The 13,391-nt window shown below is 41.6% G+C and overlaps 1 protein-coding gene and 2 long non-coding RNA genes across 3 annotated transcripts in view; 1 reads left to right on the plus strand and 2 right to left on the minus strand.

The window, feature by feature from the left end:
• Nucleotides 1-1,459: 1,459 nt before the first annotated feature.
• On the minus strand, nt 1,460-7,104 carry LOC146666910 (uncharacterized). Its single transcript, XR_014912819.1, has 5 exons — nt 6,640-7,104; nt 6,329-6,434; nt 5,010-5,738; nt 2,863-3,081; nt 1,460-2,258 (listed from the first exon to the last, which is right to left on the minus strand). It is a non-coding gene; the product is annotated as an uncharacterized LOC146666910 (long non-coding RNA).
• Nucleotides 7,105-11,458: 4,354 nt separating this feature from the next.
• Nucleotides 11,459-12,465, plus strand: LOC146666911 (uncharacterized). Its single transcript, XR_014912820.1, has 3 exons — nt 11,459-11,599; nt 12,012-12,097; nt 12,327-12,465. It is a non-coding gene; the product is annotated as an uncharacterized LOC146666911 (long non-coding RNA).
• The window catches only part of LOC146666912 (neuronal acetylcholine receptor subunit alpha-7-like), a 57,265-nt gene continuing 55,466 nt past the window's right edge, over nt 11,593-13,391 (minus strand). Inside the window, exon 10 of the mRNA XM_085415041.1 lies at nt 11,593-12,907. Coding sequence (XP_085271167.1) covers nt 12,323-12,907 — 585 coding nt within the window. The 3' untranslated portion in view covers nt 11,593-12,322. The remainder of the gene's footprint in view (nt 12,908-13,391) is intronic.

Raw genomic sequence — 13,391 nt, forward strand, 5'->3', positions numbered from 1 at the left:
TGGGCCATATTATACCGTTCACGGTAGTACCGGTATAATGTTAGGCAACGATAGGAAAATGAAATATCGCGATAGAATGGGAGTAAAACGCACATGCGCAGTGGCTTTGTTTTCATACGCACATGGCCGATTGTTGAGTGAAACACATGAACCAGAATTGGTTTGTAAAAATGGTGCAACTTCAGTGATGTGGAACTGGTTTGGTGTTTGTCCGTCAGATACACAACAAAGCACATTTTTTTGCAGAACATGCAAGCGGCCGTTGTTATTGTCATATTTGTCGGACTAAGATGCTCTTAAATCTGGGAGTAATCTGGGTCCTAAACTCCGTATGCTTCAGGTCAAACAACACTGCAGCATCACTTAGAGTTAAAAACTGTCTAAATTCTTTCATCTTTAATAAAACGATCAGCATTGCTGCTTTACCAGGTGTAACTATAAAGTTTAACTTCCAGGCATCCATGAAAACAAAAGTTATTACATTTAACGGAGTTAGAAGCTAGCAGGAAGCTAGCGGAAGTTAGCTCGCTAGTTTCGCTAGTTACCTAAGCATGATATAGCATGTTCTGACTGAGAGATTTCTGAAAAAAATCAAACGTACAGCTCTGCTATCACTTCCAACATAAATGAAGACAGGAAACTAAACAGCAGTGACGTTTGTAGGGTTACTGAAGTTGGGCTAGCTGGTATATAATGATGTGCTACGTGATCGCTAGCGACACAGCTATGTTAGCATAACATAAACAGTGAAGCTGGAGGACGAACACTAACACTTTTCCACTTATAAAAGTTAACGTGAAGGTTCTTCATGGTTAGAGACAAATGCAATCGCATGGCAGGATGCTGTAAAAGGACCAAACTTCAGTCAGGAGAACAACTGAGATAATCCATCCACAATACCAGGTTAGTCATTAATATACTGCAACAACATGGGAATAGAGCCGCTGCCAGAGAATTCAACATTAATGAATCAATGGTACAGAAGTGGAGGAAGCAAGAAGAATGAGTTTAATAAAGTTTGATTTATCTGACTGCTTTGTTTCGCTTAATGTGCCTTATAATCCCGTGCACCTTATGGTCCGAAAAATGCGTACTGCACACTGCAGTTTAATGTTGCAAAGCACCTCTTTTTAACTTCAGTGGATATTATACACGGTTATGCTCAGGATATGTCAGCACATTTCTACTGGAAATGCCTTTTGGTTAAACTTTCAGCAAGGAATTTGCATTTGCACTGTTACATTTTTATAAAGCTTTAATGTTCATAAAAACCAGCTTCTTGTTTAAGTGAAAATAAATGGAAGGTTTTCTTTTTGTGCTAGTAATGTTGTGGAGTTGTATTTTGTCTCGCATCAATTATATCGTCAGTTATATCGTTATCGCAAATTTTCAAATATATATTGTGATAAATATTTTTGGCCATATCGCCCTGCTCTAGTGTAAATCACATAAAGTTTAATGCATCGCAGAAAGTTCAATCAGGTTTTGGAATTTCAAAAGCATAGTATCATAGTGGGACAGTTGAACAAGCTAGACATATTTCACTGTATTAAGAAATTGCCAATGTAACAAAATGAAACATTTCTGAAGTATTCTAATGTACTGAGACACGCTAGTATAATAACACAGGGAAAAAAATCTGATAAATTCAGTTAAAAGGCTTTATTTAATCAAACACTTCTGTGTTTGATTACATTTTTTGTAAGATATGCAAGTTGTTCTTGGAGTTAAAAAAAAGAAATAGGAAAAACCCACATAAATACAGGTCTCGCTGAATGCTTTTGTAAACCTTTGTTTGTAAAACAGATCTCCAAATTAATCAACGTGTTTGTTACAACACCTAATTAAAAGGAACAAGTTATTTTGTACAGTATGGTCTTTTGATTTCTTCAGGTAGAAAGCGTACACACTGAAAAGTTGACGGTAGTGAAACTATTTATATAAAAACTATGGTACTATTTTTTTCAATACTCATTAAAGTTGGTTTGTGACAATTAGTGTCAGTGGTAATTGTACCCACATCTAGCAGATGATTTTACATTGACTTCTAAAGTCCAGTCATATTTTTGAGTGTTATATAATTTTCAACTGCAGTAGTCCAGTTGACTGGTCGAGGGAGCTCACTCTGTCTTTCCAAGTTTGTGAAATGAACCTGGAGATTGTCGTCCCCACATAGACTGTACTGAGCAGGTAGAATGTCATCAAACTGGTGCAGGATGTCTTGAGGCACTTGGAATCCACACTCTCTTCCACCATACCTTAGGTCAGTCAGAAAAATGAACAAATTCAGTCACTTCTCCAGGTACTATCCTTCAAGGTTACAGCAAAAGCGCAAAGTCAATCTTATAATTAAAAGTCAGTTCTGGAAATTGTGATTTTAAAGAATCTTAATTATGCATATATCTACATTTGTCATTTTTAGCCAAGATGTGATCCAAAGTTAAAATATGATTGTCTAACTTTTTCTTTTTGGAAAAAATATAAAAATAAAACGTATGTGCATGAAGTCAGAGAACAGAACTAATGGCAAAACACAAGTGGCAGCTTTAATTTCTATTCAGCAAAAAGGTGAAAACAACAAAAAATACTATTCAATTGCAAAAGTGTGTGTAATACCTGCTGTGAGTAACAGTTAGGGCAAATTGTTAAACCTAAATGGCATACTGCTTACTTAACTCAAGTGGTTAGGTCAAGAAAGAAAAGAGTGCACATAAGGGATGGACTGTTCCTGAACCATTTATAAATGAACAACAGGTTTAATAACAGCAAGCTGGACAGGTATCCTGCACATACAATACACTATACTGAGGAAGAAAAATTTTAGTAAAACTATGAAATAAAATACATGGACTAAATACATACCTATGAGGCAGGTGATACATGGCTTCTGGTTTACCAGATGGACAACAAGATTGGCGCACAGGTCGGATGGTGCGAGTGTTCCAGAGATCTCTGTACTCGTCAAGCTCTTTTTGCAAGACATTGAGGAAGACATATCGTAGAAGGCATTTATGTTCATGACTGCCGTTGAAAAGATGCCTCTCCCTCAGGTCACTGAAGAGTTCAATCCAGAACTGAGTTCTAATGGTGGAATGACAAGGCATATAAAATTTAATAACACAAGTAATTCAATGTAATTGTCCTCTTTAAAAAAAAAGTCGTAATCTTAAGAATATTGAAATGTGCGCAATTTCGTTCAAAGAAAAGCTTATTCACATGTTCTGAAGTGTTTCATCAATGCACTGCAGGAAAAAAAAAGCAACTTCACACAAATAACAAAATTTAACAAAATGATTAATCCTTCTGTTATTCCTGCATTTGGCGGTTGAACTTAAGAAAAGTTGTAATATACAGGTCTGTCCAGATGTCACGGGGTGGAAAGGGACAAGTCATCTAAGTTTTTCTACTATGCATGTTTTGCTGCGTTTTACCTTTTTAATATTTTAATATTGTACACTGGTTTATTTTTATGAGTTTTACTGCATGTTTTAATGGTATTTATTTGGTGACTTGTCCTGGAAAGACTCCGCCCCTACCTGATAATAAACTGATCACACCTGCGAGAGATCCCAGAGAGGCCAATAAGAGGGCCTGACAGACCAAAGGAAGGGGTTCGACCAAGAGGCTAGAGAGACGGCCAGGAGTAAGTGGTGCCAGGCGGCAGCGCCTGCAAGCCGAAGGGGCTGGTGGAGCTGGGCGTTAGAGGAGGACGGACAGCACCAGCGACTAGGGACGCGGAGCAAACAGGCGGACGGCAGTAGCAACGAGAGCCCAGCTTGTGCACTGCGGGAGAGCAGAGGCGGCGAGACAGCTGGTGCCGATTTGCAGTTTTAAAGAAGCGGCGGGCGGAGTTGAGAGCTCTGCCCACCCGGGGTAAGTCTTTGACTTAGCCCCTTTTATTGAATGAAAATTGCCGAAAAGAATAGTGACTGCCGCTCCCTCCCTTTCTTCAGCGTACCAGGACGCGGAATGCGGGGAGGAAGGCGAGGACTCCGCTGGGTTTCCCTTTTACATCACTTCGCTGGACTTTTTTAGTTCTTTGTGACTTTTATATCGTGGCGGATGCCACTGGACTTAATGTTGTGTTTTATTGCTTTTTATTGTGTTACCCCTTGGCCAAGGTTGTTTTAATTCATTTTACATTTTAACTATTTAAATATAATAAATTATATTTTTAACATTACAGTTTAAATTGTGTGCTTTCCCTTGGCGGCTCCACTGCTCTGCCCGTTTTGAGGAAGGTTTCCTTCCTTTTAAAAAACACAAAACATCTTGGAAATAAAATCAGCCTTTCCGCTCCGTTACACATATAAATGTACTATTTTGTTTCTCCATGAACACTGAAGCTGTTATCACTTGTTGGATACCACACAGAAATCCAAAAGCTAAACATCAGTATTTTTTTTTTTTTTTGGCACACAAAGTCGAAGAAATGTCTGAAACGAATGACCTCCTCTAACAAATTTCTGTCATGTTGGATCAATGTTCTTATATTACTCATATTACAGTTCTCAAATTTGAAGAAACCCTTGTTCTTTTATTTATGACTCCCTACAGGTAAACTATTTGATCTAGATGTTAGTTTGGTACTACGTAGGCACACAAATTTGAATAAATTTTACTCAGTTTTAAATACATCAATCTTTACTGATGCCATTGCCTCTAGGATTCATAATAATTTAAAATGTTGAATGTCAGTTTGTTTGTTGTTTTTTATAGTTCCTTTTTAGGACTTTTGTGGAATGTCTGAGTAGGATTTTCTTTTTGAGTGAGTTGTTTTAATACAAACAAATGTCACTGGTATACCAAACCATTTATTATATTTTTTGAAGCAGTTGTGCATCACATGAGAAAAATGTGTAGGTGACTGTTTTTCTTTCTTTGTTTGTGACTGTAATTTAATATTTGAGTATAAAACCCCACCCACAAAAAAAAGTATATCGCTGACCACGAAACACCTTCAGAACCATTCAATTTTAGTTTCAGAATATATTTTAAAAGCCATGTACCTTTGCTTTCTGAACGAAGACCACCAACTTTCAATCCGTTGATTTGTAGTTGAGGTACCATACATATGACTGTGGGCTCCTGCAAGTTCATCTCCATGGTCTGATCTTAAAGCACAGTGAATGGCTGCCATTGTGCCATTTTCTGTGCCACAGTCTGTACGAAGGCATGCTGGAAGTTGACCAAACCGTGACAAGCACTCCATATAATATTTTGCAATGATACCTGGGTATCATTTGAGCTGCCACAGCTGAGCCACATAACTTTCCTTGAAAATCCATCGACACATGCACTAATAGCAACACCAAAGGGCTTCAGCTTATCGTAACCATCCACATGCCACACTTGATTTGGTCCTTCTGAAAAATATCCTCTTCGAACAAACCTGCGTTTACAGCGACGCTTAACACCATATGGATCTAGTCTTGAGAGTATGTGCATTACATCATTTCTTTTAACTTTCAGATTATACTTTTGTCGCAGTGTCTGATACATGGATCTGTAACCCAGAAGCTGACCTGAGCCTCTCAGTTCTTGTGTAACAGTGGAAATGACAATGTCAGTGGGAGTAAAGTCTGTCCTTCTAGTCATTCCAGCATCTTTTAGCCTCCTCTTTAATGTTCTCAGACTCATACAAATATTATGCTTGTTTTCAAGAAAATCCAGGATCACTTCATATGTATGGCCCTCAGAGAAATACTTATTGATGATGTCTGTGACTGAGACTGGGCCTAAGGTTGAAGAGAAAACATGAAAAGATAATTACGACCGCAGGAATCCACAAATGCACTTAATAAGTGTTTTTAAAAAAAATACCACATCTGAAACAAGTCTCAATAAACATGACTCAAGTATTTAATCTTCTTGATGTGTGCTTAAATAAAGGCCAGCAAAAGCTCAAAGAACATGGACCAGGATTCAGGACTTATCACTCTCATTAAGACCTCTATGCTGACAACTCAAAATGAGCAAAATTAGAGAAGTTAGAAGAATTTCGTCACTGTGTACATATGCCCTATTAAGTCATAAACTAGTTTTTAAAATTATGCCGTAGAACCGGTGGCAGGCTTAAACCAGAATACAGTTCTTAGTACCTACCAGTTCATGCCTTTGCGTTTTTGGAATTCTGATTTATCTTTGCATACAGAGTCTTTAACAATACAAAAACCTTAGAATAAGCAAATGAATATAGTACTTTGGAATGGCACATCAAAAAAAGTTTAACACGCACTACTGAAGCTACTGTGGTGTATATAAGTCATTATGAAGCAATTAAAAGGTGAGCAATAAATACTAGAACTTAGGAAAGTGAAGTGCTTACCATTCTCTATAAAAGGTGCTAAAACTTGAATGTTAGTTCCACAGGACCCACAAAAAACTCCAATTTGCCCCACTAGCTGGATTCCACAATATGGACAATACATTGCCTGATGAAGACAATGCCAAATTAAAACCTGAACACATTAACTGCAATATTCTTTAATGACTTTGACTTATTAGTATTTGTTCTCGAGTTTAAAAAAGCTTCATTTCTAAGGCTACATTAAACATTATCTTTGTTAGAATTACCTTTGAATGTATATTCCAGATATCTGTAGTATTATTAGAATCATGAGATTACAACATATTTACCTCTCCTCCACTTCTTTGAAGTGTGTCCCAGTCCTAGCGCACTGGTTAGCATGTTTTGGTTCGTGCAACTGGTCCGTCGGGTTATTGTCTCCCCAGGAACATTTCCGTTGTCTTTTTTCCTATTTCCGTTGTGCTTCGTGTGCTTTTGCAGCATTTTTCTTTTTGCAAGTGTTTTCTGAAGTTGCAGTCCGTTTGGCCTCTCAGGGCCACCGTACTTTTTTGCACTTTGCAGAACACAAAAAACAAAAGCAAACACAAAAGAGTAGAGCATGTCTGCATGCATGCTGATTCAGCAGGGGTAATATTAAAGAAGGAAAGCAGAGAATATTTATTTGAAAGTGAAAGAGGATTCCTGAGAGCCTGACGACAGGAAGTTACTGATGCTCAGACTGTCGTGCCTGCTTACCATGTCCCCACAACACTAGAGCCAAAGCCACACTTATCAGAGGGCGAACAGGCACGTCCACGCCAGTTCACCCCAAATCACACGCGCAGAGCATCAAGCTGTGAAGACTGTTTGAAATCCGCTCGTGTGCAGCAGATTTACCACAGTGGAGAGGTGGGAGTGCTCAAAATGTGTACAGAAACAAAAGTGTGCCTGTGTGAGTGGAACGAGCGTGCTGGAGTAGTGCTGCAGGGCTGACAGTTTAAGGTGTTTTAGCCCCGCCTCCTGCTACACCTGAAATGAAGCCTGAGCTTCTGGCTCACATGGATTATGTGCACAGGTGACCTCGTTATCAGAACTGTGGCCATGTTTAATGCGAACATCCACCACGGCAGCAGGATACAGAGGAATAAATATATGTGAAAGGTTTACCCTCTTATGTGAACTCTGGCACTTTCTCTTCTTCAGTGTTCGGCTGTTTTGGACGTGTCATGAAATGTGCTCCCAGAACTCGCTTCAGGCCAGACAAAGTGAGAGCAGCTGGTGATCCCAGCAGATATATTGTATCCCAGTCTGTGAGCCATGGAGCAGTAAAATCCTCGCTGATTGCTCCTTTTAAAAGAGGTGGACGCGTTTCTGCTCCCGGAGGAGCTGCCGGCTGTTCTGGCAGCAGAGCGGCGGGTCGAGCGGTGAATAACAGCAGGACTCATTGTGCCTCGGCTCGGGCTCCACACCGCAGGCCAAATTAAAAATGACACGCAATGAAAGAGCAAAGGAAACGAGTTTCCCCCAGAGAACAATCTGGAAAATTACCCTCCATTCACACAGACAGGGAGAGTATTGACAGAGTGTCACACTCGCTCACAGCCAATCAGCTTTTGTTGCTTTCTATCAGAGCGGACTCAGAACATCTGCTGCTCCTCAAACGCAGCGCCTGTGTCTGCGTTACTGGAACAGGTGCTGAAGCGTGCAAACCCACAGCATGTTTGTCCTCGTGTAGCTCTACACAGGTAATGAAGTCACAGCAGCCATATTATTGTTCAGGTAATCGCGTTAAAAATTATCCAACAGGCTCCAGCAGCACAAACACAGTCCAGTTGTTCAGACAGCTAGCAGCTACAACCGCCTGTGTCGCCATCCACCTGTCAGTCAAAGAGGCCACGCCTCTAATAATGCAGAGGTCAGTTATCAGTTATAAAGAGAAATAGACTTTTAAGAGCAAAACAGTTTATCAGGCTGTAAACATGTTTATTTCTGCTGTAAAGTTTTCATTTGGGATGCGGAAAACGTCTCTATCGCCCCCTGGTGTCTGGCTGCAGTATAGGTCATAAACCCCGCCCCCTACATGTTAGCGGATGGGGCTGGGGTCAGACAAAAAAGTAATAATTCTCCTCAGATAAATTTTTTCCAAAGATTCTTTCTTTTGTTTTCAATAGTTCTCATCACGCTGATTTATGTCCAATGAGTCCTCTCTCATAAGTCTGATTCTACTTCCTACCGCGGTGATGTTAAATTGGGGTGGAACGTCATCATAACAGCTTTGACTTGCAGCTGCAGTCACGGAGAAACTTGCGTATCTCTGTTCGGCAATAGCAGATAGAGCGTAGGCTCTGAGAGGAGGGCCAGCGTTTACGCTACGAAAACACCACCGAGTGTTTTAACCTGACAGCCTGAGGTGTTCTTCAGTAAACTGGACTACCCGAGGCTGTTGGGGAAACTCATTTTGTAAAGTTTGTTTAGCTTCTTTTCTACAGTCACTGGGACCGACCTGCTGGAGCCTCTGCTGGACGTTAGAGGAACTGCAGTTTTTTGTCAGTTCCTGCATGTTTTCCCTGAAGCGCTGACGTTTGGATCCGCTCAGAGTTCTAAAATCCCGCACAGGCTTCTTTCTGTATGAGGCCTTTTTCCAAACAGCTGTTTGTTGCTTGAAGAAAACATTTTCTTACTTACTAAATATTTTGCAGAAAGATCTAAACGTGAACACACCTTTTTTTAAAGAATGTGGTGAAAGAAGCATGCAGTGCTTTTTCTTTGGAGGAAACTGGCACTTTATTGTTGTGGGTATACACACATCATGTGTTTTACATTCTTTAAAATGCTGTGAGTTTAAATGGCTGCTACCTTGGTCAAGCCTCTCTTCTAAGAGAGACGTGATATTTAAAAATAAATAATGGGAAGCACAGTTTGAAAGGATCGCTTCTGGCTGCTATAAAAAGGAAGAACCTGGCAGCACGTATTCGCGGCGTTGTATACAAGGAGCATCATTTCTACATATTTTAAGCTTTTCTCACGTCTCTCTCTGGGACTGAGGAAGCAGAGATGGGGAGATGCAGAGTTCTTTCTGATACAAATGACTCACTGAAGGAATAAACTGTCCTTCGTACCAGCACTAAAATAAGTGAACTGGAAAGAATTGGAAAGGTTTGCAATTCATATATACTTACATGTTTGTTGTTGCATGCTGTTTTCCTTCCTGAAACTTAGTGGAAACGATGATGCGTTCAAGGACACTGTCCATTTAATGCCTCTGTGTATATCTATGATGGCACAAAAGACCTCACAAAAACTGCAGATGAACATCGTGTTTGGAGTAAAGACGAACAGGCAGACGCAGTAAAACAATGGTGTCCACTGCTGTACAGAAACGTTATCGCTGTAGGATCATTTTAATGCTTAATGGACTGAAAGAGCACAGATGATACAAGCACAACAGACTGCACATCTCACAGCATCCACCAGGTCACTGGTCAACCATCCAGGGTTGGTTTGTGTTTAATGTTGCGGGGGGGGGGGGGGGGGGATAGCTCAGTAGGTAGAGTGGTTGCCCCATGATGGGAAGGTCGGGGTTTGACTCCACTGAACGGCTAACCTGAGGTACCCCTGAGCAAAGTACTGTCCCCACACACTGCCCTCCGGGCGCTGCATTGGTGGCTGCCCACTGCTTCACTGGGTGAACGGGTTAAATGCAGAGGAAGTAATTTCCCTACTGGGACTAACACATTATTATTACGTCCATCACACTCAGATAAAGAAATCTCTGAGACTTCATTGGACGTCTAACTCTGCACCTGGTGACCTGGTGGATGTTGACAGGTTAAACTATGTTTGTGAGAAAGTATTTTCCACATTATTTTGCATATTTGTCATACTTACATGTTTCCAATCAACAAACTATTTTTAATATTGAACGAAGATAAACCAAGAGAAGAGTTATCAAACCCACCTGCCCTGTGTGCGAAAGTAACTGCCCCCTAAATCTGATAACTGGCTGTTCAACCCTCGGCAGCAAGTCCTGCAGTCTCATGTTTGTGATCCATTCAGGGAGTCTTTCACATCACTGTGGAGGAATTTTGTCTTCTTTTCAGGATTATTTGAATTCAGACACACTGGAGGTTTTCCAGCATGAACGCCTGCTGAAGGTCACGCGGACGCACCTCAGTCTGACTGAAGTCCAGACTTTGACTCGGATGCTCTTGGAGTAATTTTGGAAGGTCGGTCACTCCTGGCTCGGCTCAGCCCTGTTCCAGGTTTTCTCCATGTGTGGATAACGGCTCTCACTGTGGTTCACTGAACTTCTTTGTAAGTGATTTCTGACTCAGTGTGGCAGAGAAACTCAGCTTTACAGAAATGTGGTTAATCACAGTTACTTCATGATGTATTAGGACAGTTACTTTTTCCACACAGGGAAGGTAGGTTGGGATAACTTTTTTTAAATAAAGTTATCATAAAACAAAGTTGTTTGCTTCAAAGCACAGGCTGCTTGAAACCAAATCAGGAACATCTTTTCAAAAAGTCTTAATTCAGTTCTTCAATCGGGATCCTCAGTTGGTTCTAGAAAAATCCAGATTTCTGTTTCAGTTTGGAGCAAAAGAGACGTCCAAATTTGTGAGTGTGGTTGATTACCGTAATTGTCGGGGTATAAGCCGCTACTTTTTGCACAAGCTTTGAACCCTGCGGCTTTTAGTCAGGTGCGGCTTTTCTATGGATTGTCCATGATTTTTGTCATATCGTAAGACGATTTTTGTTTGTTCCGCTGTTGTACGGCACTACGTTGCCTGGCGGAAGGGCATGTGATCAGACACACAGTATCGGGGTTCAAGAGTGGTATGTTGGTCACGTGTCCATCCGCCAGGCAACGTAGTGCCGTACGAAGTAGCGCGAAAAACAAACTTCAAAGTAGCGCTACGCGTTCAGCGGGAGGCGTGGATGATGAATAAACTTGTGAAAAGCAAGTTATGCTCAACTCCACCGGTGGATTCTGACAGCGTGGAAAAGTGAAAACATCCACGAACACCAACGGATTTCGAAGGGCTGGACTGCTGCATGATGGAGAGGAGGACACCGCCACGGCCCTTCTGAGGGTGTTCGACACTGACAACGAGGATTTGTTTGGTTTTGAAAGTGACAACGAAGGAGAGAAGCGGAGAGTGGATGACGAAGCCATCCTGAGCCTGTTCGTGTCCGACACTGGAGGAGAGGACTTTGGTGGTTTTAGAGCGCAGGAAGAAGAGAAAGATGGTGAATGACTGACTTTTCTTCTTGTTTAAGCTGTGTCACTGCACCTGAGCCTAAAAGGTAGTCCGAATCTATTTTTCTGGTGTGCTGCAGGTTATTGTTATGTACTACATTTGTTACTCATTTATGAAGCACAGTACATGTTTCCTACTTGTAATTACCGCTACTTGTACATATACCAAAAAAGTTGTGCAAATATGTACCCGTAACTTGTTTTGCAAAGTATTAATAAAAGTGATGTCTCCAAACAGCCATCTCTTTCCTGACAATTCCCTTTGTGCATATTCTCTTACATATGATAAGTCAACATTGAAACACCTGCGGCTTTTAGTCAGGTGCGGCTAATGTATGTACAAAACAGGATTTTCCCCTGATTTTAGCTTGTGCGGCTAATATTCAGGTGCGCTCTGTAGTCCGGGAAATACGGTATTTTTCAACAGTTTCTTTAAACCTGGATTTTCTGCTTCTCCAGCGCTGGGAGAACTGCCATCACGAACTAAACTGAAGAGTCTGAAACAACAATGAGGTCTGGAGCGGCTGAACACGTGTTTGATATAAGTGAGTAAATGTCCAAAGGTCACAGTGGGAATCCACAGAGGTTCAGTTCTGAAAAAAGAAAAGTACAGCAATGACATATCTCTTATTTGAAGGATAATTGTTTCTACGAGGACACGATGAGGGTGAAGTCAAAGCGCTGGGACCAAGACGTTGGTTTTCGGGTTGCACGTGAGATTTCTCCATAAATATAAAAATAGAGACACTCGTTCGTCCTGTCTTCCCTCCTTAGCTGAAGAAGTCTTTGGAAATGGCTTCCACAAAGTTGGGGGCGGACATGAGGATCCCGATGGTGCAGAGGATGGTGAAGAGCGAGAACGCCACCAGGCAGAGCCGGTCAATCACCGCCGCGGCGAACTTCCACTCGCTGCAGACCGTCTCCTCCTCGTCTTGGCCGCGGAAACGCCCAGCGATGTATCTCACCTCCTCCAGGATCTGGTTCAGCTCCGTCTCCAAGGCTGAACCCCCAGCTGCTCCCCCCGCTCTTCCTCCAGCTCCAACCCCTCCTCCTGCTCTCAGCACGTCTTCCTCAGCACCGACGGCGCCTCCAATGAGCCGTGAGCACAGGAGCTCAGGGTCAGTGGGGGATCCGTAGTGGAGTCCTTCCACACCCCTGAAGCCGACGTAGAGGAGGTTGCTGTTATTTACCTGTGGGTTGTGCCGCAGCGAGCCCTGGCTGACGCTGAGCTCCAGGCTGGACAGGCTGCCGCGCCGACGCTTGGCGGCATTGTGACACGCTGGACGGACCTTCGCTTCGCCGGGGCGCCGCATCCTCAGGAACCAGGCACACCAGTTCAACAAAATCACACGAGTCTAAAGAAGAAAGAGAAGAAAGTCATTATTTCAAAGTAAATTTGATTTATTTTTCTGTTATCAGAGTTCCAGTTTTGCGATTCTGTGTTTTGGTTCCTTGGAACTTACGATTAAGATGTCGCTTTGTGTGTTTGGCTTCTCATTCTCGTCTCCATGTTTAGTACGAATCCTTCAAGTTGTTTCCTGTTTTATCATTATTATATATTTCTTATATATTTTATCTGGCTTCTTGATTAGGGCTTCCTTCCCCTGTGCGTTCGTCCCCTACAGCTTCAAACCCGTTTGGATAATATTTGGACTTTTTGTTCACCTTTTGGATGTCATGACTTTAAACTTATAAATAACCTCATTATTGGAAACTCCTTTTCTGTTTGCGTTCTCTCTGAGCCTGCTATCTGTTCCCACCTTAAAGATTAAGGGTCATCATAACAAGTGCCTGAGGAAGTTTGTGTTACTTGGTCTGTATCATTTAAATGTTAGCTTA

The sequence above is a fragment of the Rhamphochromis longiceps genome, linkage group LG7 (assembly GCF_057381845.1).
Source record: "Rhamphochromis longiceps isolate RC_006_pf linkage group LG7, R_longiceps_female_GT1.1, whole genome shotgun sequence".
Lineage (NCBI taxonomy): Eukaryota > Metazoa > Chordata > Actinopteri > Cichliformes > Cichlidae > Rhamphochromis > Rhamphochromis longiceps.